Source organism: Protopterus annectens, chromosome 5.part0 (assembly GCF_019279795.1).
Source record: "Protopterus annectens isolate FY-2018-M chromosome 5.part0, PAN1.0, whole genome shotgun sequence".
NCBI lineage: Eukaryota > Metazoa > Chordata > Ceratodontiformes > Protopteridae > Protopterus > Protopterus annectens.
Window position 1 is genome coordinate 1416634022 of NC_056735.1, and position 26672 is coordinate 1416660693.

The following is a 26672-nucleotide window of genomic DNA, read 5'->3' on the forward strand; positions in this document are numbered from 1 at the left end:
TCCAGTGTACATGGTCTTTGGGGAAGGAGCTAAAATTTTATCTGGTCTTTTCCTTATTGGCTCTACAGTATCTGGCTCCTTCCATGACTGGCAAGAGACTAGGTCAAGGAGCTCATCGTGGAGATGGGGCAGGGGTGGAGGGGGGGGGGTGACCCAAGAAAGTAAATGGGCCAGTCCAGAAAGCCTCCAGGAACACAGATTCTTCCTTGGAGGGGGTGTTAGAGGACCAACAACCTTTTGTTTCAGGATCTCAAGGATGTTTCCAAAGGAGACGTCGTCTAATGGTGATCTAGGGGACACCTCCCTTTCATCAAAATCAGTGTCCTCAGTGAGAGATACCTGAGGAGAATCCAAGTGCCTACTTACACATTTTTCTTTCTTCGGGACTTTCTCAGTGGGGTGCTCTGGGGAAGTATCAGAAGATATGACTATGTCCTGACAAACCAGCTGGAAACTAGTTTGGGCTGGCTGTCTCAGTGAAAAGGATGGACGAGGCTCAGTGCAAAATAATGTATAAAGACACGGTTGTCCGATCCGAGGGGGGGGGGGGCACGGATGTCCCTTTCTCCAGCCAAGGAGAAAACCCTCTTCACAGCCTAAAACGTAAAATGCCTAGGCGACACAGAAGTCAACAGCACCAGAGCTGGAATCTCCAGAACCATCGGCTCCTGCAACCCCACCAGCACTCCACCTGAGGAACCAATTGGACCCAAGGTAGTTAGTAGTGAGGCCTTTAGGGGAAGAGATGCCGGACAGCTTCAGAGTTGGCTCCAACCCCTCTGGAGCTAGCGCTGATGCTTCAGCTGAGTGTGTCTGCTGGCTCCGAAAGGCTTGGTGCTGGACGGCTCAGGGGGAACCATCGAAATAGAAGTACTGATAGTGAGAGCCAATAAAGACACCTCCAGAGATCTCAGGATCAGAGGGCTCCAAAACAGAGGGCCAGATCGCGGGAGGAGATACCAAGGGGGACATGGACAAAGGACAGCGCACAGACCCGGTTGGAGTTTGAGCTGGGAGAACCTCCATCAATCTGTGCTCTGAGGAATTTCCTCATCATCCTATCTACATTGGCTTACGACAAGGCTTCTAGGTTTAAGACATGACATGGTGGATGGAGGTCTAGAGTGTCTTTGTGGAGATCCTTCCAGGAAAGGAGAAGGGAGCTTAGATGAAACTGGATCCAAGAGAAGCATCAGAGAACAGATCCACAGAGACCTGGATTTCAAAATGGACAGATCCGAGACAGACAGATCTGACTTCTTAATGCACTTTATAGAAGGTTCTGTTGAAGAAGCAGACAAAGAATTGTCGGTCAGCAGATCTCTTATGGAACTGCTTTTCTTTAGGTATAGACTCAGATTTGCCTTTGTCAGTTTTTTTTTTTTTTTTTTTTTTTTGGGAAGGGGTCCTAGCGACCGAGGAAGAGGCAGATGGAAGAAGGCCTCTTAAAACCAATTTGCCTTTTCAATCAAAGCCCTGGAATTTAATCCACAGTAGATCAATCTGCTTTGAGGTGAGCGACACCTAAGCAATAAATGCAGTCCCCTCTGGGCATTGGAGTTGGGAAGCTCATTTCCACAGGTAACTCATTTCTTGAATCCTGTAGACTTGTTAGCCATGATAAAACACAACACTACAACAATAATAAACCAAAGGAGAAAAACTACCAACAACGGAAGATGCACATACTCAAAGAGTAAAGAAGAAATACCAACAATTGTACTGAAGGGTACAGAAAAACAGCAGAGAAAAAGAATCAGAAAACAGGGAAATTTAGCTAAAACATTTGGCGGGGGAGGGAGGAAGAAAACAGTAAAGTTGTTGTTGTGTCTTTCAGCTTTTCCCGGTTAGGGCTCGCCACAGCGGAACTCCGGTCCGCTAATAATTGGCAGTAGATTTTTACGTGGCGAGTTGCCGGCCCTGACGCACAACCTTCAACAAAGGTACACCCATTCACGCATGTCTCCACACAGAAGACACTCTAGCTGAGAATCGAACAAGACGTCTTACAGTGAGGTGACAACGCTACTGCAGCACCACCACAGTAAAGTACGAAAGTTAAAATTATAAACTACCTCAAGACCAAACAAGTAATGAAAGACTTGGAAAAAATTCCAAATGCTCAAGAGCAAATGGATCCATGTCTGAAGTGCACGGCGGCAAGAGAGATCTGAGGTAGGTTAGGCTGGTGTGGCATTATGGATACAGGGAGGAGCTTGAGAGTTTTTGGATCAAATGATCTGGTAAAAGTGGCAGAGTCAGATATGAAACCATCAGTTGACGAAAGAATGAAAAGGATATCAGATACAAAGGATACCAGCCCCACATCTTCTACAGTGAGGCTCCTAGCAGAGCAAGAGGACTGCCTGGAAGGAAAATCCGGTCTATAAAGAAAAGGAGAAGGCACTCTCAATGGAACATGGTCCACAGATAGGGAGTACCTTGCCCTAGGAAGTATGTCCAGTATTCTAGGAGGATAGGAGGCCTTCAGAGCCGATGAATCCTTTGTTTTCAGAAACCTCTGATCCGAAGAAGCCATCCGATCTGAAGACTTAACCTTTTACCTTTGTCTGACCTGAGGGGGTCAAATCTGACAACTTAATTTTCTTTTTCTTGGATGGATCCATAGAAACTGTTGGATCCGACGAAGGCCTTTTTAAAGTTTTCTCCAAGGTCTTACAGGAAACAGAAAAAGAGCTCAGAGATGATTGAGGCAACTTTTTGGACATCTCTCCAGAGATGGCATCAGCAACAGAAGATGGTAAAGGTAATTCAAGATTAATTTATCCTTGCGTTCTACCAACGCTCGGGGCATTAGAGGCATGACGCATCGCACAACTCTCTTGCAGATGAAGGGGACCAAGGCAGTAGACAGTGTGTGCGAGTCAGAGAAGGGAATCTTTTGTCCACATTTCACACACTTCTTAACCCACTGGTGTTTTTCTTTTTTAGCCATGTTGAAAACAGTCACAGGAAGTGCACAGAAGAAAACTGTAACCACCACAAAAAAGGTAATGCCAAAATGAAAGGAATATTGGAAAGGAAAAACCTGTCTTTTAACAAAAGATTAAAGTAGAAGACAAAAAATACAACACTTGCCTATCCCCAGTAACTTGATAGTCAAACAAGCACGTCTTTCACCTAAAGGCAGCAAATGAGATCTGAGGTAATGGGGAGGATGCACTGTGGGTAGGGGAAAACCACAAGAGTTCTGGATTGCCATGAGCTTTCACAATGGCAGAGTCGGATCTGACGCCTTGGATCTGAACCCATCAGTCAAGGACAGAATGAAAACTGACATCATCAGATCAAATCTTTCAATTACAAAAAATGCTTTACGAGAGTCCTATGCTGGGCACTGTCACAAAAATTTGCTCCCTAGGAAATTGATGCTCTGTGAAAGAAGACTTAGTAAACAGAGATGGCAGTAAAACTGAACTCAATGCTCAAAGGAACAAACATGCAGCTGCTATGAATACTGTGACTAAAAATCTGTTGAACAAAGAATGAAGCTTTAATTCATACCTTTTTATCTTTTTCTAATATTGTTTGATCCCGCTGCTGCACCAGCCGTTTTAACGACAAAACTTCCTCCTTCAACTGTGATATGAGTACAAAATTGTCTGTCCCACCACTGTCCACTGACTGACTGACTGAACTGCTAGAGACATGAAACATAAATGGTTCACTTGACACAGATGTGTTTGGCAAGTTCTTTTTCAAATATTAATCTACATGCAGGCTTATAGCAATGGCAAAAATCAATGCAACGGTGCACTTCCTTTTTTAAAATTCCCTCAGTGGCTTACATGATGCAAATTATGCCATTTTCACATGCAAAATGTACCACAATCTTGGCCATTAATACTACACCACAAAGACCTGCTTGGAAAATTTTATCAATGGTCACATGAAAAGCATGCTTTTAAGGGTCAATTCAGCTGCTGCAAGTTTGCCAGCCTGCTTATGAAAATGACAACTGAAAAAATGAGTCACTCTTTTAGTCTTGGAAAAAGAAAACAAGGCCAATGCCCTATGTGCAACTTTTCTTTCTTTCAGTTACAAAACCAGACAAACAAGCACACCAACATTAAATGTAAAAAAATTTCAGGGAGAATCTGAATTGGAAAAAAGTGGTGCCTCTGCTAGGCAGTCGTCTTCTGAAATGTGGATCTCTGCTGTACACAAATGACAGTAGCAATCTGTCACACAGCAAGTCCTGACTTTCTTCTGTAATTCATATTTTTTTTGGGGGGGGGGCTTCACAGAACTTGTCAGAGATTTGGGGTGCATGGCCAGGCTGAAAAAAGCCCTTGTGGTCGTTAGCCTAGTAAACACCTATGAACCTGTGAATAGCAGCCGATTAAGAACTGATCCATTACAGACACTGCTCAAAAAATTAGGTCAGGAATAATGCAGCTACAAATATTTTTCATAACAGCAATTTGTATTCCATACTTATAACATAGATGACTGTTCTCAAAGAAAACTCATACAGTTCAACCTATTATCAAAGAGCTCACAAATATGAACATTAAAATTAGCATGCCTGACAAAAACAAAAGGTGTGTACTCACCATTTTAGTTCAACTACAAAGCAAGCCCTCTGCTGCTTAAATATTGTGAGTTTTCTCCTTTAAAAACACAATCTTAGTACAACTGAATTTGCTATAGCCTTGCCCTGTATTTGGACAGGTCATGGCACATGCCAAAATAGATGGCCACATACAGCCTCTACACTCCCTAGTTTTAACCACATACAGAGGGAACAAAACCTGAAGCAGACGTACACAAAATTATATACTTGCCTGATTTACCAACATCCACCTGCAAATGCTGCATGCACATAGGCCATGCAAAAATAAGGTCCAGAAGGCAGTTATTTACAGCAAATAGCCTTCTCCAAAACAAACTGATATGGTGAGTTCACAACTGTTACACTTGTCTGGCTAAAGCCCACTGCAGGAGGAATGACAAAAATTCCAAACACAAGTACTTAAGACGCATACAAATTTATACCTCAAAAGGTCAAAGACACACACAGTACAAAGCAAGGGCTCAGGAGGGAGAGTACAGAAGCACTGAGGTGCCAAATGTATGTCCATTTCCTGGAAATAAGTCCAAGCAGGAGTACTTTGTGAGAACTGATGAGATAAGGCTCCACAAAGGACAAATTCTTGAAAAAAGTATCACAAACAGCTACATCACTGGCAAACTGGACAACAAGACAGCGTTTTCCAAAGAGCAGCTATACTCCTGAAACCAAAAGATAGCTCTCTTGATAAAGGATCCACAGCTGCTGGAAGCCCACTTTTATCCAAAACAAAGGGAGCAAAACAGCCCGCCTTCCTGAACTCCAGCAACATCTTCACGTAAAACCTAAGTTGACTGGGGATATCCAGAGTGAGAAGGTTTCCCTTCAATGGATCCTCTCTTAAGAAAGAAAGAAACGGATGGTTTAAGGAAAGTTTTAACACTCGTCTGGATTAGTTGTAAGGCATTACCAATCCTTACAAACAGCACAATAACATTCCCTACAGATACAAAGTTTGTGACTTGAGAAATTCTACAGCTAGAGATGGGCACTGGCCAGTAAACATCACTGTCACCAAAACAAACAGCTCATGTGGAAGAGGCCTATCAGCGATGGAGTGTAAACCCACTGAGATTTTCAGGGGAGGATAAACATTTTAAGTGTCTGTCCATCTTTATCTATCAATGCAGGATAACATTTTTCCACTCACATACGTAATCTGCAAAAATGCTGGACAGAAGCACTCGAAACATGGAGAAAAAAAAAGTGTCTAATGGTGTCTGAAGTAAGTCAGGATTACCTGCAATAAGACTGAAGCAGAGAATACCCCATTTTCACCAGGGTGCAGGATGCATCATTAGACAGGCTTCTGCACTGTCAATGATCAAAAACATCTGAAACTACACCTTTGTTAACCATTAAAAGGTGATAAATATATTTTCTGGTATTTTGCTCACCAACTTCTGCTAGGATCAACTGAAGGAGGAAAAAAAAAACAAATAAACGTGCATAAATAGTCCCTCCTTCTGAAAGAAGAGAGTGTCCAGCATTGTCAACAAACTGTTATGCTAACATCAGCAGAACAGGGGTAGACCCAATGGCTTCCTACAAGGAACCAAAGACAACTTTTATGGTGCTCAAGCTCTAGACATTTCAACTGCTTAATAAATGAAGACAAGATAATCTACTGTGGCCTTTATATACATTTAATATTCTGCACCACCAACTAAGCCTTTCTAAGCACCCTCTTTCTTTACCACTCCCATGTCTTCCTGAGTGTCTCTATGGATTGGGTTGCCACCAATTCTTACAGTTCCCACAGAGGAATAGCTGGTTCATATAATTTGCCATTTCTGGCCTCCCATCCCTCTTGTTCCTGTTCAGGATACCCACCCTCACATCTCTCCCAGAATTTTGTGCATCCCTATCAAGTTATTCTTTCTGACATTGAATGAGGACACCTCAAACTAATGAAACCACATATCCTCATTCCTCTCCAGCACATCCATTCTTCTGAAGACTTTCTTCTAGATTCTTTGCAACACCCTGTACACAGCCTCTACATTTACACTGAATAGTCAAGCTATAATCCAGTCAGGGCCTTAGGAGTGGAAGCACTACCTCTTCAGTTCTGTGATCTATCCTTCGAAGGAGGAAACCTGGCATTCCATTTGCTGCTAGTGGTATAGTACATGTGTGATCAACATCCTCAATCCTTTTCCAGCTGAAAAGCCATTAGCTCCACTCCTGAGATAATTCACACTAGGGTTACCATTCTACAACTACAGAACATAACACTTATTGGCACTGAACCTCAACAGCCACATTTTTGCCCCCGCTCTTTGTCAGCCCTTCCAAATCTACCTGAAAATCTCCCGCATAATGTACTGTGGCACGTAACTTTGTCATTACTGAAAAAGTTGATCATGTTCTCACGTACATCAGCTAGGTCTGAAGGAAGCACAAAGAGCAAATGACACAGGATTACCCACTGCAGTACTTCATTAGTCACCTCCCTTAGGTCAGACATCACCCTCACCACAAACTTCTTTTGCTTGCCTTTTCAACCACTCAGCAATCTAGTTACTCAGTTTGACTCTGTCCCATGCAGGTGGCTACAAAGAAAATGTTAGTGACAAGACCCTAAGTCCTCCACAGAATCCATGTAGATCATATCAAGCAGTACTCCACTGATGAGATGTCCTATAACACAATTACAAAACAAGCAAATTTGGTCTGACAATTCTGGAAATGATCTCATGCTGATGCAGTCTATTAGGAGGGCAACTGGTCTTTTCCTTGAGGGTGGGTGGGGCCAGTTGCTTCTAACTGCATATCATAGCTGCTATCTCCTGAGGGAGTGAAATTCCTGATGTGGTTATAAGGCCATCAATCCCAACTCTGTGGACTACCTCCTAAATAAGATACCATATATAACTTCGTTACAATGGGTCATACAAATAGGCAAAAATGTGATTTGGACAATTGCCTTTTGTTCTTGGGCTAAAACATTAAGCAATGCTTTCATAGTAGAATACTACTCTATCAACCCAGGTGGCCATTTTGAGCCTAGCTGAGCACCCCAAATAAAACTTGATAGGTAATGGTCCCCAAGGCTTTGTAAGTGTACAGACTTCTTGCAATGGCCAGGAAATGAATCCGGGTCAACTGCTTGGAAAACAGCAATGCTCATAACTGTACTACCAATGCTACATACTTTGGTTTGCTTCTACTGATTTGTGTTGTTCTGCAAAACAAAATTTATTGGCTGAATGAAACACTATTTTTTTTGTTAAAAGTAAATGAATACATCTCTAAGGTAATACTATTTTTGAATATCAAAAAGAAGAAACTGTTGAGACTTTTTCTTAATCATCATACTGGTGGAGAACGCAAGCATATGAAGTTTATAAAGAAACAGTGATGTTCTAAAGACTACTTGAAAGCAAATGTTCTGACCAAATTTTTGCCACCTTCCAGAGTAAAAAGCTAAATGTTAAAGTGACTGACTTTAAAGCTGACCTGACTTCTAAATCCTCTCACCAGTGTGTTAAACTGTATCAGAAGCACAAAATAACTTTTGTCCATATGGGGACCCTTGACAGTGAAAAGACAGTTTCAACTGGTGAGACATTCTGCACAACTAAAGACTTGCACATAATGAAGCTGTAGTTGCTGTGTACTGCTTAAAATGTGAAAAAAATAAACAAGCCTTTAGTGAACTCTACTAATGCTTAGTTACTACAGTTCTACAGCAAAGTGGTGGTGTCAATGTCAAACATCTACTAAGGATTCAAGAAGATGTAGCCATGACCAACATCAGATCAGTACTCAAGAAGTGCATCCACCGACAGCTGCTTACTCAGTTACCAGCAATCAAAATCCACTTTTGCAATCGCCATCCACATCAATTTGTTTGTGTCTGCTTGTGTCTTTCGGCTTTTCCCGGTTAGGGGTCGCCACAGCGGAACTCCGGTCCGCTAATAATTGGCAGTTGATTTTTACGTACCGGCTTGCCAGGCCCGACGCAAAACCTTCAACGAAGGTACGCCCATTCACGCATGTCTCCATGCAGAAGACACTCTAGCTGAGAATCGAACCGGACAGCGTCTTACTGTGAGGCGACAACGCTACCGCAGCACCACCACCACCACAGTCACCATCCACATCAATACAAATCTGAAAATCGACTACACCTTTGAAAAAAACAAAACAAAAATAAAACCTCGGACTTGAAGGTGAAATTGCACAGTGCAGTATTTCAGAAAAAGCAGATAAAGAACATTGGCCCAGTGGGCCAGGATACTAACTTCATGTCTAATCCGGACTCGCTCATAATATATGGGGACTTTAAAGGATTTTGCTGTACTCTATCAGAAACAGAAACAAGAAATTCTGGCTGGGGCTCCCCCAAGGGACAATTACTTAAATTTCATAACTGAGCATTTACTATGGACAGACTGGTAATGTCACAGGTGTCTAGTTTTACGCATATACTGATGGTGTGGCTTCTGCCTCATGTAAATACAAGTAAAATTCTAGAAAACTCAGATGTAGATAAACTTAAAGGGCAAGTCTTATGAGCAGCTAGTTATTTTAGCAGAATGTGTGTTTTAATGGAAACTGCAAAGCTCAGTCCTACATGTATCAAAGAATACTAATATAAGCCTTTGCTTAAGCATGTTTCTTTGCCTGCATACAAGATGAACAAAAGATGAATTATGATAATTACGATGAAGATTAAATGTTCAAGAGTAGGACACAGCAGAAATGGCAAATTTATTAACAGCAATAATGTACCTGTATAAAGTGTCAATACTAGCCAACAAGCTGCACCTGATAGCATGCCTATAAAACGTGATAAAACAGAGCTTTCAACTACAAGAATGCATAGTCTGCTTTCTTCACGCTACTGTTGTTAAACTTGTCAAATATAACATGGTAGAATGAAGAGCTGCAGGGTTTGTGGGACTTTGGTATTACAGCAACATTTAGATCAGATACTGCTGCAAACACAAAACAAACAAATTGAAGTCGTGTGTATGTGAAAAATAAACAGTAGCCTATTAAGACAGGCAGAGAATCAGTGTTACACTCAGTAGCTTTAGTGCTTAACTTAACACATGTTGTGGTAATTGGTTAAGAAGATAGTGGCAAAGGGAAGAAAGTAGGCAAATTGATGGCCTGGTTGAGGGACAGTTCATTAACTACCTTCAGCATGAAGGATGGACTGGTATGCAGGCAAACCCTGTCCCTATGGAAAACTGTGAAAGGAGTTAAAGCCATGAGGGCTTGTAGTTCAGAGACTGGCTGAAGTAATAGTCACCAAAAGAACAGTTTTCCATGTCAAGTGTTGTAGAGTGGGGTACTTAGCTGCTTTGAAGGGAGGTAAGTTAAGTTTTTCCAACACAAAGTTAAGGACCCAAGGAGGAGGAAGGGTAGGTTTCTTTAGGGGGGTCTAATGTGCAGGACTCCTTTTAGAAAAAGCTGGACTTCCAACCTGGAAGCCAAGGGAGGAGTCAATGGTAAACATGCTGAGATGGCAGAAAGATGTGCCTTGATGGAAGAATATGACAAGCCAGTGTTCATCAATTCCCACTGGTAAGACAGAAAGTACAGTTGTGCACAGTTACCATAAATGTAGATGTTAGAGTGTATTCACTGTTGCAGTCATTACATTTGGGATATCTGCTTGCTGTAGCCCTCAGTCAGCCTGATTAACAAAGTCCTGGGGCTTGCGTCAGTTGCTGTCCCTTCTTCCATGACGTCAGGTCAGGGGTATAAAACATGCAGCAGACGCCATTACATCAGTTTTTCTTGCCCCAGATGTCAGGTGCCCCCCTAATGGGAAGCAATTAACTCTAATACAAGGATATACCTCCAACAAAAAAAGCAATTACACCAAAAAGCTTTTTGAGCATAGTAAATGAGAGCAGAGGTATAGCCAAAAGAAGAAAGGGTGCTGGAGGGGAGGGTAACCAGGACTGCAACAGTGAATACACTCGAACATCTACATTTATGGTAAGTACACACAACTGTACTATGTTCTTCGTGTTTCACTGTTGCAGTCATTATATTTGGGTAGATTGTCATAGCTAAGGTTGGGAGGAGGAATTTAAATAAAATTAGGACCAGCTATAAGGCCCTGCAAAAATGCAGTGGCAAAACCAGCTCTGGAGTTAGAAAAAATTGGCAATTTGGCAAATGATGATGCTTGGTGAAAAGTATCTACAGAACTCCAGGTAGCGGCTTCTAGGATGTCCCTTGTAGGGACGCCCCTGAGAAAGGCTGTAGAGGTAGATGGAGCCCTGGTTGAATGGGGATGATGCCCTGTGAGATAGGTTTTCCATGGTGCTTATAGCAGAAATGAATGCATGGCCTATCCATTTTGAAATGGTTTGCTTTGAAATAGCTTTCCCCTCTGTCCCTGCAGCAAATGCCACCAGTTGTTCAGATTTCCTTTGAGGCTTAGTCCTGTCCAAGTAGAATCTAAGTTGTCTGTGCACATCTAAGGAGTGCAGAATCCATTCTCCCTTTGTTCTATGGGTTAGGAAAGAAGGTAGGCAAATGAATGGACTGATTAAGAGCTACACTGGATACCACCTTGGGCATGAAGGAGGGATTGGTTCTGAGGGACACCCTGTCCACATGAAAGATGATGAAAGGCTCCACTGCCATAAGGGCCTGTAACTCAAATACCCTTCTTGTGGAAGTGATTGCTAAAAGAAAAGCTGTTTTTTTTCCAGGAAAGGAAATTTAAATCTGCAGTAACAGCTGACTTGAAAGGAGGAAGAGTGAGTTTCTCCAAGACAAATTCAACGTCCCAGGCTGGAGTTGGAGCTCTCCTCGGTGGCCTTAAATTTTTGGGCTCTCTGAGGAACTGCTTGAGCAGTGGGTGAGAGAAGAGAGGAGGCTCTGTGCTACAATGAGCTGAAATGGCTGAGGCATGAATTTTGATGAAGGAAAAGGACAAGCCCTTATGAAGTATCTCAGTTAAATATTGTAGAATCTGAGGTAAACTGGGCACTGCGATGTTCATCCCTTGAGATTGGTTCCAGCTACAAAATCTTTTCCATTTTGCAGCATAAGGTTTTCCAGTACTAGGCCTCCTAGCCTCTAAAATATCCATCACTGATTTACTGAGGGGTGGTAAAGGAGGGATTAGGTAATTAGCCAGGCTGCTAGGTTCTGAGTTTGTAGCTGAGGGTGCAGAATCTGGTTATCCTGCCGAGACAACAGGGAAGGAGAGTCTGAGGCAGGTGCCATGGGGCCAAGCATGACACACTGCGCAGGAGGTGGTGCCAGTGCTGGCGTGGCCAGTGTGGTGCAATTAAAATTGTCCTTGGCTTGTCCTGTTTGATCTTTAGTAGTACCTTGGAGAGCAGAGGCAGAGGAGGAAAGGCATAAACTGATAGTTCTTTCCAGCTGAAGGATAGTTTGTAAGGAATCCTTGTGCGAAATTTGTCCAATTGATGGTTCTGGGGGGAGGCAAACGGGTCTATGCCTGGGCTTTGCTTGTCAACATGTTGAAAATCTTTGGTTCCACTTTACACTCGTGTGGGTCCATGAGGTTTCTGATTAGGCCATCTGCCAGTGTATTTAGTTTTTCTGGCAGGAATTGAGCTTGTAGACTCACTCGGTAGCTCAAGCCTGTGTTCCACAATGCCATGGCTAGTCTGCAGAGGGGGTAAGTGTGTGTACCCCCTGCTTGTTTATGTACCACAAGACCGGGGTGTTGTCCGTCTTTACCATTAGTTGTCCTGGAAGAATGTGGTCCTTGAAGGCTGTCAGAGCATTCTGTACAGCTAACACTTGCTTTTGACTTATGTGCAAGCGCATCTGACTTTGGTTCCATTTGCCCTGAACGCACTTCCCTGCCAAGTGCATAGTCTGATGTATCTGTTACGGTTTGGGCGGCAGGGGGTAGTGTGAATGGTAGTCCCTTGTTTTGGTGGCAGGCCTCTGTCCACCAAAGGAATTCTAGGCGTAGGCAAGGTATGATAAGAATCATAGCTTCTAGATCCTGTGAATGTTGACACCACAGGCTTTTGAGACACCATTGCAGTTTCCTCATATGCAACCTTGCATATGGAATTAGAAGAATGCAGGAGGCCATAAACCCCAAGGCTTGCAGTATTTGCCTTGCAGATAACTGGGTTTTTGTAGCCACTTGTTTGAAAGTAGGTTGCCACTTGTTTGAAGTAGGTTGTCAAATGAGTTTGTTTCTCTGGTGTGAGGAAAGCCATCTAGGAAGTTGTATTCAAGCTTGCTCCCAGGAAAATAATTTGACAGGGTACCAGGTGTGATTTCCTTTTGTTTATGGTGTACCCCAAACAAGTCAGTACCCTCTGAACAAAGGCCAGATGATTCAAAAGTATGTCCTGGCTTTCTGCCTGAATTAGACAATCGTCTAGGTATGGATATATTTGAATATTTCTTTGCCTGCAGAATGCAATAACTGGAGCTAGGCACCTTGTTAATACCCAGGGCGCAGTAGATACACCAAAGGGCAGTGCAGAGAACTGATAGTGCATGTAGCCTGCTTTGAAGCATAGGCATCTTCTGCAAGACTCCCTGATAGGGATGTGCACATATGCTTCTAGTGTTGCCAACCATGCATCTTTGCCTAGCATAGGAAGCAGCTGGTGAAGGGTCAGCATCTCGAATTTTGGAATCACCAGAAAGGTATTTAAAGTAGAAAGGTCCAGGATAGGACGCCGGTGTATTGCCTTTTCTGGGTACCAGAAAAATTCTCTAGTAGAAACCTTGTCCCTTTTCCTCTTCTGGCACCAACTGAATAGCTCCCATGCTTAAGAGAGAGAGTACTTGATTTTGGGCATCTGCTCACTGATTTGGGGGTAGATCTGGCCACCCGCTTGGTGTTGGTAAGGTGTGGAAGTTAAATCTGTATCCTTGGGACACTACATTGAAAACCTATTCATCCTGGGTAATGAGTTCCCAGTTTTTGGCCTGCAGACCAATCTTTCCGCATGGAGGAGCATTCAGCTGGGAAGTGCTTGGAAGTTTTAAAAGCAAGTCATTGAGACGGTTTTCCATGGGGGGGGGGGGGTCTTACTACTCCCTGATTTGGGTGCGGAAACTCCCACTGCTTAGTCTTGTGTCCCCCCTGGGACTGAAATCTGGGGTTTCTGCTGTGTCTGGGTTTGGCCTGAGAAGACCTGGAATGGTCTGGAAAGGACTAATTCTTAGAGGGCCAGTGCCTACTAAAATCTAGGAGGCTGAACTTGTAAGAAATCTTTACCAGTTTGCATAGTTTTAGCTTTATCTTCCATCTTAAGAACTTCCTCAGCCTTGTTGCCAAACAGGCGGTCCTGATTTAAGGGAGCATCCAACAATTTAGCTTTAACATGATCAGGCAAAGATTGCTCCTTAAGCCAAGCATGCCTTCTGAGCACAGAACCAGTAACAACAACCCTGCAAGAGGCCTCTAATGAATCAAATCCACATTGCAAAGTATGTTTTCCAACTTGTTCAGCAGATTGCATTAAATCATGTAATTCTTTATTTTCTGCAGTCAGGAATCATCATTTTCTGTTTAAGCAATCCAATAACGTTGCTGATACTTTAACATAAACATATAAAACTGGCAATTTAAAGACCTATTGGCCAAGGTTGCAGAAGTGTAAACCTTCTTACCCCATCTATCCAGCTCCCTGGAGTCTCTATCAGAAGGGGTAGGATTTTTAGCAGTAGAGGCCTTAATACCCTTGGGTCCCTGTGAAAAAGTCTCTGGATCCGCCATAGGATTTTTAGAAAGGAACTTGTGTGAATCAGGAACCCTGTAATATCTGTCAGGTTTTCTGGGAGCAGGAGGTAAAGAATCCGGGGCCAAACTAGATTCTGAAAAAGCATCAACAAAATGTCTAGTACAGGAGGAATAGCTAAAGCCCTATGCTGAGGCAGGAGTAAGAAATCCCTAAGCCTCTTTTTGAATCAGAAAAATCCTGGCTTTCCCAGTGGAAATGCTCCCTTAGAGTATATGTAAGGTTTCACCAGAAGAAAAATCCTCTGCAGGGGAAGCAGAAGGAATAGAGTCCTCTGCATCAGAATCCTCATAAGTAGATAAGGGCAAATCCAGACCATCAGAAAAATCAGAATCCTGCTCAGAAGATTCATAAACAACTTCAGTCCTAGGTCTCTTGGGGGGGGGGTTGGCTTCCCCTGATTAGAGTTATAAGACCTTCAGTCATTCTTATTTGTTTTTTTAGGCATAGGCGCCTGAACATGAGGCCTGGGCATCGGTTTTTTAGACATAGACTGAGATTTTGGCCTTAATATTGAAGGTGGTGTTGGCTTAATATGCAAGTCTGTAGGCCTGAATACACCCTCAGAAGCCGGTGCACGCACAGCGGCTCCAGACCCATCTAAGGTAGAGACATCTGTGGGTTCCATAGGTGAAGCATCTCGCGTCATACAGGACTCTGAATGGGTCTCAGTAGAGGCCTGCAAATCAGAAGTAGCGGGTATCAGGGGCTGTGAAAGCGCCTCACTGAGTACCGGCAAACTGTTGACTGGCTTAGGAGCAGCGTCGTCGGCAGTTTTGGACCTCAACAGCCTGTCTTTCTTTGCGTTTTTTCAGTATTCTGGTAGTTGGGTGGCTAACCGACGTCATTTTTGGATAATTAAATAGAGAACCAAAATATTTAGAAGCAAAAATGTACGACGGATAGTGCACTGATTAAAGCACAAAACTGACAGCAAGGTACGTCGTGGTCAAGGCCTAGGCAAGGAATACAGTACAAATGAAAATCCTTATGAGGTATTTGCTTCCCACAAGTAATACAATTATTAACTTTTACTGACATCAGTAAGGAGCAAAAAAAAAGTTTCCCCAACGGGGTACTTAGCTTTTAGTTGAAGACTTCAGTTCTGAAACTCGAAAACGAAAATTTCAGGAGTTGGCCGACCGGCACTTGCGAACTGCTTCTGCTTCGGGCACTGCGAGGCAAGACAGACTGATGTAATGGCGAAGGCTGCATGTTTTATACTCCTGACGACCTGACGTCATGGAAGAAGGGACAGCAACCGACACAGGACCCAAGACTTTGTTAATCAGGCCGACTGAGGGCTACTGCAAGCAGATAACCCAAATGTAATGACTGCAACAGTGAAACACGAAGAACATCCACTGGATGGTCTACAGACAGTGGTTGTAAGCCATGCTTGAGACACCAAGTCGAAAATCTTTTCCATTTGAATAGGTAGGACTTTCTGGTAGTGGGTTTTGTGGCCTCCTGCAGAACCTGAAGCACATACTCAGTGTAAAGGTCTCTAAAGGGAATTAATGCCTCATCACCTACAGTGTTAGGTTCAGGGTGTATATATCTGAAGGTGTATGAGAGTTCTTGTGACACCTCCAAACCGGCCAGTAATCAAGGAGCCTCAATCTTCACCACTGACAACAGTGGGTGGGAAGTACACACTGGGAGGATGACAAGTACACATACAATAAAGTGCAATTTCCCTTAAGAGCACACACAGGCCACTGTCAGTTTGGGGCTGGTTTCTCCCTCTTTCTCCAGATTCCCAATAAGACACCCACTGGCACAACTCTAGGGTTGAGATCTCAGCTGAGTGGCCAAACCAAGACCTGCAGCACCCCCTCTGCTCAACCAGTGTTTTGTGTCTCTGCTCAAGTAACTGACACACACACACACACACACACACACACACACACACACACACACACACACACACACACACTGAGATTTGATTTATACACATACACACCTGGGAAAGGCTGGCATAGATTTACTAGCTATGCCCTTTCAGCCTAGACTACAAGGCAGTTTCCACCGCCACTAGCCACTCTGTCAGCTACCTTAAGGCTTTTAGCAAAGGGTACCCAACCTTATTGTGTAATGTTACTGTTAATCCAAATAGTAGTTTGGGAAAGAGCAAGGCTATTAGGAGTGGCCCACAGTGTCGCCAAATACATATGTACGTACTCTCAGAGCTTAAATATGTCTCATAGATATCAGCCACAGATTATTAAATATATTTAAACCTAACAATAAAAGAACAAGAAAATACTCAGTAAATTAATCGCAGTAACTTCAGAGTTTAAGATCACAGGAAATATTTAAAACGCTGCAGGACAGTCTCAAATAAAGAAAACATTTAAGCTATACTTCACTATATTCATAACTGTATCCAAGAGAAATTACTGTACCCTAGTTAACTTGCTTACAAAAAGGCAAGTGTAGATGTGGTAAGTGGATGTTTCCAGGTCAAAGACAAAATACAAAATGCACAGTTACTCTCTCAGAGAGCTCTTAAATTAATATCAAATATTACTGCTGGGTTAGCTTGGATGACATCACCTGACTTTAGTTCCCAAGCTAAACCCCCATTGTCAAAAACTAACAGCATTTAGCATCTCCCTGTGGAAAATACATACATGCTTTTCCTCAGATTGTTTGCAGATGCTAGAAGTCCTAAAACAATAAAACACTTCTACATCTCAAGCCTAGTAATTACCTCTCTTTCAAGGCAACACAGAGAGTCCCCTAGTATATGCATTATGTCTCCTGTTGACTGAAACTGAAAGATCTCTTGTTTATGGCCCAGAAATAAAGTACTTCAATCTCAACTATTCTTAAGTTTTGCAAGTTAATCTATGTTCCAGTAGGGTACACTGTGGATACATCTTTTAAGCTCAGTACTGTACAAACCCTGTTCAACACATACTTCTGCTGTTTGATACACACATAACATACAGTTTTAATATAGTGGTAACACAAGAAATTGCATCATGCTAATATTCATAAATGACATAACTATTTACAAAATTCCAGACAGTTGGGCTAGCAGCATCTCCTTTTGCCGCACTTGTGTATAAAAAAAGTTATGTCTTACCATAATGTTCCATCTGTGTTGTTGACCTTCTTTCATTCATCACTGATGGGTTCACGAGCCATCGGAACAGAGTCAGCCTAATACCAAGCTCGTGCCAGCCAAAAACTCTCGAGCTAACCTTCTACCCACAATGCCCTTTTCCTTGTTACCTCAGACCGAGTTTGCCCATGTTATACAAGTAAAGCAGAGGCCATTTCTGCGCAAATGCCCTAAAACACCACTTGGACCTAAAGTATCCCCCAGGAGCCTTTGCTGGGTGGAAGGAGGGTGGGAAGTGATGAATGACAGTTGGAACATTATGCTAAGACAACTTCTTTACCTGATGTTAATCTTCCTTCCATTCATCACTGATGAGACAGAATCCCGGCTACCTTGTGAATCTTGGACGGCCCTTATGGAAGAATGTTCCTGATTATCACTGAGGCGAAGACAGCTCTCCCTCTGGAGACCACATCCAATTTATAATGACTGATAAAAGTGAGGGGTTTAGCCCAAGTGGCTGCTGCACAGATATCATCCATAGAAGCTCAGGAGTGAAAGGCGACGGAAGTTGCCACAGATCTAGTGGAATGAGCTTTAATAGTCTGTGGCATAGGTTCTTTTGCAAAAGAATAAGTGAAATGTATGCAGTCCCTTAACCATTTTGACAAAGTGACCTTGGAGACAGAATTTTCCATTCTAGGCCCAGAAAGGAAATGAAAAGTTGGTCAGTTTTTACAAATTGCTTTGGTCCTGTCTAAATAAAATCTCAATTGCCTGTGCACATCCAAGGAAGGGAGGCAGTATTCCCCTTTATTAGAAAAATTCAGCAAAAACAATGGTAAGTCAATAGTCTGATTGATGGAAAAATCAGAAACAACTTTGGGGAGGAAAGATGGGTTTGTTCCGAGTCTGAGTGATACTTGTGGAAAATTAGATAAGGTCTTTTGGTGCATAATGCCTGAAGCTCAGAAATTCGTCTGGCTGACGTGATGACTACCAAGAAAGTACAGTTGAGTACACTTACCATAAATGTAGATGTTCGAGTGTACTCACTGGTGCAGTCATTACATTTGGGTAAATCTGCTGTCAGGTTGCCCTCAGTCGGCCTGATAAAGTCTTTGGTCCTGCATCGGTTGCTGTCCCTTCTTCCATGACGTCAGGGGGATAAAAACATGCAGCCGACGACGTTACATCAGTTTTTCTTGCCCCAGATGTCAGGTGCCCCCCCAAATGGAGAGCAAATATATTATATATATATATATATATATATATATATATATATATATATATATATATATATATATACACACACATATACACATATATATATACACATACAAGTTAAAACACAAAAAATATACCTCCAAACAAAAGCAAATACGCCAAAAAGGCTTTTTAAGCATAGTAAAAGAAAGGAAAGGCTGGAGGGTGGGTAACCAGGACTGCAACAGTGAATACACTCAAACATCTACATTTATGGTAAGTGTACACAACTGTACTATGTTCTTCAGGTTTCACTGTTGCAGTCATTACATCTGGGTAGAATCCCAAAGCGATGGTTGGGAGGATGGATTTATACAGCATTAGGAACAGCTATAAGGCCCTGCAGTGGCAAAGCCAGATCTGGATTTAGAGAAGAGAGGTAAATGGTAATGTTTGAACGAATGAACTGAGCTCCAGGTAGCAGCTTCTAGAATGTCTCTGGTAGGAACCCCTCTGAGAAAGGATGCAGCAGTAGATGCAGCTCTGGTGGAATGAGATCTGATCCCCTTGGGGATAGGTTTACCATTGTGCATATAGCAGAAACAAATACAATGGCTTATCCATTTGGAAATGGTCTGCTTTGAAATAGCCTTTCCCTCTGCAGCAAATGCCACCCATAGTTGTTCAGAGTTTCTTAGAGATTTTGCCCTGTTTAAGTAGAATCTAAGTTGTCTGTGTACATCCAATGAATGCAGAATCTGCTCACCCTTGTTCTGTGGATTGGGAAATAAAGTTGGCAGATGAATGGTCTGATTAAGAGCCACACTGGATACCACCTTAGGCATGAAAGATGGATTGGTCCCGAGAGCCACCCTGTCTGGATGAAAAATAAATGAAAGGCTCCACTGCCATAAGAGCCTGTAATTCTGAAATCCTTCTACCTGAAGTGACTGCTAAAAGGAAAGCTGTTTTCCAGGAGAGAAATTGTAGGTCCGCAGTAGCAGCTGGCTCAAAAGGAGGGAGAATGAGTTGAGGTCCCATGCAGGAGTATGCGCTCTCCTTGGAGGTCTTAAATTTTTGGCCCCTCTGAGATACTGCTTTAACAAAGGATGAGAGAAGAGGGGAGGTTCTGTGTCGCAATGAGCTGAAATGGCTGAGGCATGGATTTTTATGGAAGAAAAAGATGGCCCTTGTGAAGCATCTCCGTTAAATATTGCAAAATCTGAGGAATATTGGGCATTGCTGTGCTTATTCATTGCGATTGGTTCCAGGCACAGAATCTTTTCCATTTGTCAGTGCAAGATTTTCTAGTACTAGGCCTTCTAGCTTCCAAAATGACATCCATCACAGGTTTGCTGAGGGATGACAAGGGTGAAATTAGTTGATTAGCCACGCTGCAAGATTCAAAGTTTGGAGCCAAGTGTGCAGAATTTGGTAGTTCTGCTGAGACAGTAGGTAAGGTGTCTGAGGCAGGTGCCAAGGAGGAAGGTGTGACATTGCGCAGGAGTGGGTACCAGTGTTGGCGAGGCCAGTCTGGAGCAATCAGAATCATTTTAGGTTTGTCCTGTCTGACTTTTAGTAGAACTTTGGAGAGCAGAGGGGGAAAAGCATAGACTGATAGGTTTTTCCAGCTGAATGATAGAGCATCCACTTTCCAAGCATTTTTGTGATGAATTCTTGTGCAGAATTTGTCCAACTGATAGTTCTGGGGTGAGGCAAAAAGATCTAATTCTGGACTCCTCCATTTTTGTGCTAACATGCTGAAAACTTGTGGTTCCAGTTTCCATTCGTGTGGGTCCATAAGATTTCTGCTTAGATCGTCTGCCAGAGTATTTAGCTTTCCTGGCAGGAATTAAGCTTGTAGTTGTATTTGGTAGGTCAAGGCCGTGTTCCGCAATACCATGGCTAGTCTGCAAAGGGGGTAGGAAAGTGTATCCCTTTGCTTGTTTATGTACTGCATAACTGTGGTGTTGTCTGTCTTTATCATTAGCTGTCTTGGATGAAGGTAGTCCTTGAAGGCTGCCTGTGCATTCTGTACAGTTAGCATCTCTTTCTGATATGTAGGAGCATATGATTTAGGCTCCATTTGCTCTGAATGCACTTTCCTGCCAGATGAGCCCCGCAAGCATAGTCTGATGTGTCTGCAGTTAGGGTTTGGGCGGCAGGGGGTGGAGTGAATGGCAGTCCCATGTTTTGGTGGCAGGCCTCTGCCCACCATAGGAACTCTAGTTGCAGGCAAGGTATGATAGGAATCATTGTTTCCAGGCTGTGGCAATGTTGACTCCATAAACTTTTTAAGTACCACTGAAGTTTCCTCATACGCAGTCTTGCATATGGAATTAGAAGAATGTAGGAGGCCATGAAACCCAAGCCTTGCAGAATTTGTCTTGCAGATAGCAGGGTTTTTGTGGCCACCTGTTTGAAGTAAGTCACCAATTGAACTTGCTTTTCAGGCATAAGCTAAGTCATCTGGGCAGTTGTATTCAAGCTTGCACCCAGGAATTTAATTTTTTTGCGAGGGTACCAGTTGCGATTTCTTTTTGTTTATGGTGTACCCTAGACAAGTTAGAATCCTTTTTACAAACGCCAGATGCTTAAGAATGTCCTTGTTTTCTGCCTGAATTAGACAATCGTCCAAATATGGATATATTTGAATATTTTTTTGCCTGCAAAATGCAATTACTGGAGCGAAGCACTTTGTAAAGACCGTGGACGCAGTAGATAAGCAAAAGGGCAGTGCAGAGAACTGGTAATGCAAGTAGCCTGTTTTGAAGCGGAGGTATCTTCTGCAAGATTCCCCGATTGGGATATGCAGGTAAGCCTCTTAAGTATAGAGTTACCAACCAAGCATCTTTGCCTAGCATAGGTAGTAACTGTTGAGTCAGCATCTTGAATTTTGGAATGTCCAGAAATGTGTTCAGAGTGGATAAGTTCAGAATTGGATGCCATGATTTGTCTTTTCTGGGTACCAGAAAAAGTCGAATAGAAACCTTGTCCCTTTTCCTCTTCTGGTACTGGTTGAAAAGCCCCCATGTTCATGAGGGACAGAACTTGTTTCTGGGCCTCTGCCCACTGACTTGGGGGCAGATCTGACCATCTGTTTGGGATTGGCTGTGTGTGGGAAAAAAATCTGTATCCCTGGGATGCTATATTTAAAACCCATTTGTCCTGGGTAATAAGTTGCCAGTTTCGTGCATGAAGTGCCAGTTTTCCTCCCAAAGGGGCTGCTAAAAGGTAAGTGCTTGGTGATTGTAGATGGAAGTCATTGAGACTTTTTACTACAGGGAGGTGCCTTGTTTCCAGATTTGGAGGCGGAGGCATCCCATTGTTTTGTTCTAAAAGTTCCTTGCGACTGAAACCTGGAGCCTTTGGAATGTCTGGATTTGACTTGAGCAGCTCTTGAAGGGACAGGAAAGGACCAGTTCTTAGTAGGCCAGTGCCTACTAAATCTTGGAGGTTGCACTTGTAAGAAATCTTTCCCAGTTTGCATCGATTTAGCTTTATCTTCCATCTGTTTTAACACTTCTTCAGGCTTATTACCAAAGAGACGGTCCTGTTGTAAAGGAGCATCGAAGAATTTTGCTTTAACATGGTCAGGCAGAGTTTGCTCTTTGAGCCAAGCATGCCTTCTTAGCACAGATCCGGTTATAGCAGCCCTGCAAGATGCCTCCAAAGAATCAAAACCACATTGCAAGATATGTTTTCCAACTTGTTCAGCTGAATGTAATAAATCCTGCAAATCTTTATTTTCCACACAGTCAGAGATTAACATCATTTTCTGTTTAAGTAGTCCCATGATATGCTGTTGATATTTAAGCATATGAAATTGGCAGTTTAAAGCCCTGATTGCCATGGCTGCAGACGTGTAAACCTTCTTACCCCATCTATCCAGCGCCCTGGAGTCTCTATCAGAAGGGGTAGGATTTTCAGCAGTAGAGGCCTTAATGCCTTTGGGGCCCTAAGAAATGGTTTCAGGATCAGCAGTAGGATTTTTGAAAAGGAATTTGTGGGAGCCAGGAACCCTGTAGTATCTGTCTGGCTTACTAGGAGCCGGAGGCAGAGAATCAGGAGCCGTACTAGATTCTGAAAAAACATCAATAATGTCTAGAACAGGAGGTATTAGCCAAAGGCCTATGCTGAGGAGGAAGAAGAAAATCCCGAAGTCTCTTTTTAGATTCAGAGAAATCCTGACTTTCCCAGTGGAAATGTTCCCTTACGGTAAGTAAAGTTTCTCCAAAAGAGAAATCCTCAGGGGGGGGGGGGGGGGAGCAGAAGGAATGGAATCTTCTGCGTCAGAGTCCTCTTAAGTAGGAATAGATAAATTCTCTTCAGTAGAAGAATCAGAAGAAATAGAATCCTGATCAGAAGATTCATAATCAATGTCTTGCCTAGGCCTCTTAGCAGGAGGGGGTTGGCTACCACTGATCAAGGTACTTAAATCTTCAGCCATTTTGATGATTTGCTTTTTATGCATAGGGGCCTGTCCACGTGGCCCAAGCGTCGTTTTTTTAGCCATAGAAGTAGATTTTAGCCTTAGTTTTGAAGATGGCGTCGGTTTAATTTACAAATCTTTAGGCGTGAAAACACCCTCAGAAGCCAGTGCCTGCACAGCGGCTCCCGACCCATCTAAGGTAGAGACATCCACGGGTTCAATACTTAAAGCATCTTGCAGCCATACTGGACTCCGAATGGGTCTCAGAGGCCTGCGAATCAAAAATAGCGGGCATCAGGGGCTGCGAAAGTGCCTCACAGAGTACCGGCGAACTAGCGACTGGCTTAGGAAAAGCGACGTTGTCAGTTTTGGACCTCGACGGCCTGTCTCTGTCTTTTTCTTTGCGTTTTTTATGTAGTCCAGTAGTCTGATTGCTAACCGACGTCATTTCTAGACAGTTAAATCGTGAGCCAAAATATTTAGAAGCAAAAATATACCGACGTTTAATAGTGCACTGATTAAATTTAGCACAAAACGACAACAAGGTACGTTATTATCAGGGCCTAGGCAAGGAATACAGTACAAATGAAAATCTTTATGAGGTATTTGCTTCCCACAAGTAATGCAATTATTAACTTTTACTGACATCGGTAAGGAGCAAGAAAAAGTTCCCCCAACGGGGTACTTAGCTTTTAGTTGAAGACTTCGGTTCTGAAACTCGAAAACAAAAATTTCAGGTGTCGGCCGACCGGTACTTGCGAACTGCTTCTGCTTCGGGCACCGCACAGCAAGAAAGACTGATGTAATGGCATCGGCTGCATGTTTTATACTCCTGACGACTTGACGTCATGGAAGAAGGGACAGCAACCGACGCAAGACCCAAGACTTTGTTAATCCAGCCGACTGAGGGCAACCTGCCAGCAGATTACCCAAATGTAATGACTGCAACAGTGAAACACCAAGAACATCCAAATCTTTATTTAATAAAGCCTCCACACTTAAATTTGACTTCTGGGAGAAAAAAAAAATTTTTTTTAAAGCTCTAAAAATAAAAGATCTTTTTAGGTATGTACTAGGCTAATGGCCCTGGAGCCTCTACAAGCCTAGTCCTGGCATCGTGCCACCCAACCTTAGTTTCCAGTGCCTCTGTAGAGTAGAGCCACTGGAGTTATCCCCAGGGTGAATTTTCCATTTCCCATCCACTCATCAAGATTCCTCTTGAAGAGGGCCAGTGAGGTGCACTGTTTGACATGTATGGGAAGTCTATTCCATAGCATGGGCAGTCTCTGGGATATGAACCTGTCCCTCTAGCATGTTCTTTTGATTGTGGTAATGAGGTTGAGGTCTCTGGAGCGTGTGCTGCAGAGGGATTGCAATTTTTTTAGATGTAGCATTTCTAACAGAGCTGGGTCAGACATGGCTTTATAAGTGAAGCAGAGATCACCTCTACGTAGGCGAAATGAGACGGAGGAAAGTTGGAGTTTGTCGAGTCTGTCCATATAGGATCCTCTTTGTGAGGTACTTTTGCGGACTCTCCAGTTGTTGCAGGTGTCTAGTGAGGTAAATGCCAAATGGGGCATTGTACTCTATGACTGGCCTAATGAGGGAAGAGTAGTAGACAATGACCTCTTTTCTTCCTGGATGCAAAGCCCTCAGTAATGAGATGTGCCACATAGGACTTTCTGACCACAGTGGCAGTGTGGTGGTCAAAAGAGAGGTTGCTGTCAACCTGTGTTCCCAGATCTCTTAGAACGCCTTCTGTGTTCAGTGGATTACCATCACTGTGGTAGTTCATGGGAACTGTTTTTTTCCCAAAGGGGATGATGACACTTTTTTGGCATTGAGCTTAAGGCCATGGTTCTGACACCAGTCGTTGGTCTCAGTCAGGCCTTTCTATAGTATGTCAACATCACTTGGGAGGTTAATAATGGCACCCAACTTGCAATCTTCTGCGAACTTTGTCAGCCAGAGTCCCATGTTGGACTGGACTTCTGAGAAGTAGATACCAAACAGGAGAGGACCCCGGACTGATCACTGTGAGACTCCACTCGTGACTGGTCGGCAGGCTGACTTGGAGTTAGCTACTTTCACACTGTGGGTTCTGTGTGCCAGTTTGCAACCCACCTAGTGATTTAGGGGTTGATGCCTAGCTTAGTGAGTTTTGCAATGATTCCCGAGTGGGGAATGGTATCAAACGCCTTGGCCAGAGGCTGTATGAACCACCTTGCTTTCATCCACAGCTCTGGTGACTGACTCAAAGAAATCAACCAAGTTGAGCAGGCATGATCTACCCTTCACAAAACCAAACTGTATGTGATCCAGAGTTTTGGGATTCCCTATATCCTAGTTTATTAGGTCCATGATGATGTGTTCTATAGCTTTGCATATCAGACTTGTCAAGTTAATGGAGTGATAGTTCCCAGGGTCTGTAGTCGCTCCTGCTTTGAGGAGCAGGATGACTACAGCAGTGCGCCACCCGGTAGGGACAAAGCCTGAGGTAAGGCTGTGATTGAACAGGGCACACATGTTAGGTGGCAGTTCACTTTGTAGTTCATGTAGAACACAGGCAGGGATATTCTCAGGTCCCATAGAGGCTGCATTCTTGGCCTTGGACATTGCTGTTTTAACTTGTGCAGCAGTAATACTGGGTGCCTGGCAATCTACTGGTATTGTGATTGGTCCCTTGGGGGGGGGGGTGGCACTGAATATGTCGGCCAGCATACTGGCAATATCTGTTGGCTCAGTACAGGAGATAACATTGTGCAATAGCTCAGAGCAAATCTGGGTATTGCCGCGGAGGTTCGTTACATAACTACAGAAGGCTTTGTGGTTTTCTTTACTATCTGCTAGAATTCTGTTTTCATAGCTAGCTTTATAGGATTTGATGAGGGATCTCAACTTTTTGTTGAGGCTGATAAGGGTGTTTTTCCAGTCTTAGGACTTCACCTTATTCTGCATCAGTTTCCTGCTTCTGCTGTAGAGTTTGTTTATGGCAGGGGACCACCAGATTGGCTTTCTTTTTTTGGAGGAGAGCACCTTGGTTCTATTGGGTATGGCGAGATCCATGCATTTGTTTGTGTGTTCGTACAGTGCATTGGTGTATGTTTCGGTCATGCAACTATTCTCCATTTGCATGAGTGCCATGAAGTTAGCCATCTCTGTTCTTAGGGGCCCAAAATTAGCTTTGGAGAATTTTTTCATGGTGTTACCTTTGAAGGGGGTGGGAGTGGGAAGGATATGGATTTCCAAGATAGTTTGTGGTCAGATTTAACCAGGAAGGAGATGACTACTGGTATAGAGCAACGGTCGCCCATGTTAGTAATGACCAGGTCAAGGATGTTGCTAACGTTAATGGGGGTAAGAACAAGCTGTTCCAGAGCACTGGAATTAATGAATTCCAGGAAACGTTGGGCAAGTGTATTGGTACATGAATAGTTTTCCCAGTTAATGGAGGAGTAGTTGAAGTCGCCCAGTATGAGTGTGTTAGGTTGGACCCTAATATTCGCCAGGGTGCTTAGGAACGTGGAGCGAGTGTATTGGGATATGGTTGGGGATCTATAACAGGCTACGACCTGAATTGCTGTCTTACCCAATGTTAGCTGCACCTGAAGTATCTCTGATGCATTACGTTGTGTTACCTGT

At 43.3% G+C, this 26672-nt stretch overlaps 1 protein-coding gene across 1 annotated transcript in view; it reads right to left on the reverse strand.

Annotated features, from left to right (window-relative positions):
* FAM76B (family with sequence similarity 76 member B) overlaps window positions 1-26672 on the reverse strand; it is a gene marked incomplete in the record, with an annotated part of 994273 nt that overhangs the window by 228068 nt on the left and 739533 nt on the right. The window contains 1 exon segment of the mRNA XM_044071227.1: window positions 3526-3661. Within this exon segment, the coding sequence (XP_043927162.1) occupies window positions 3526-3661 (136 nt within the window).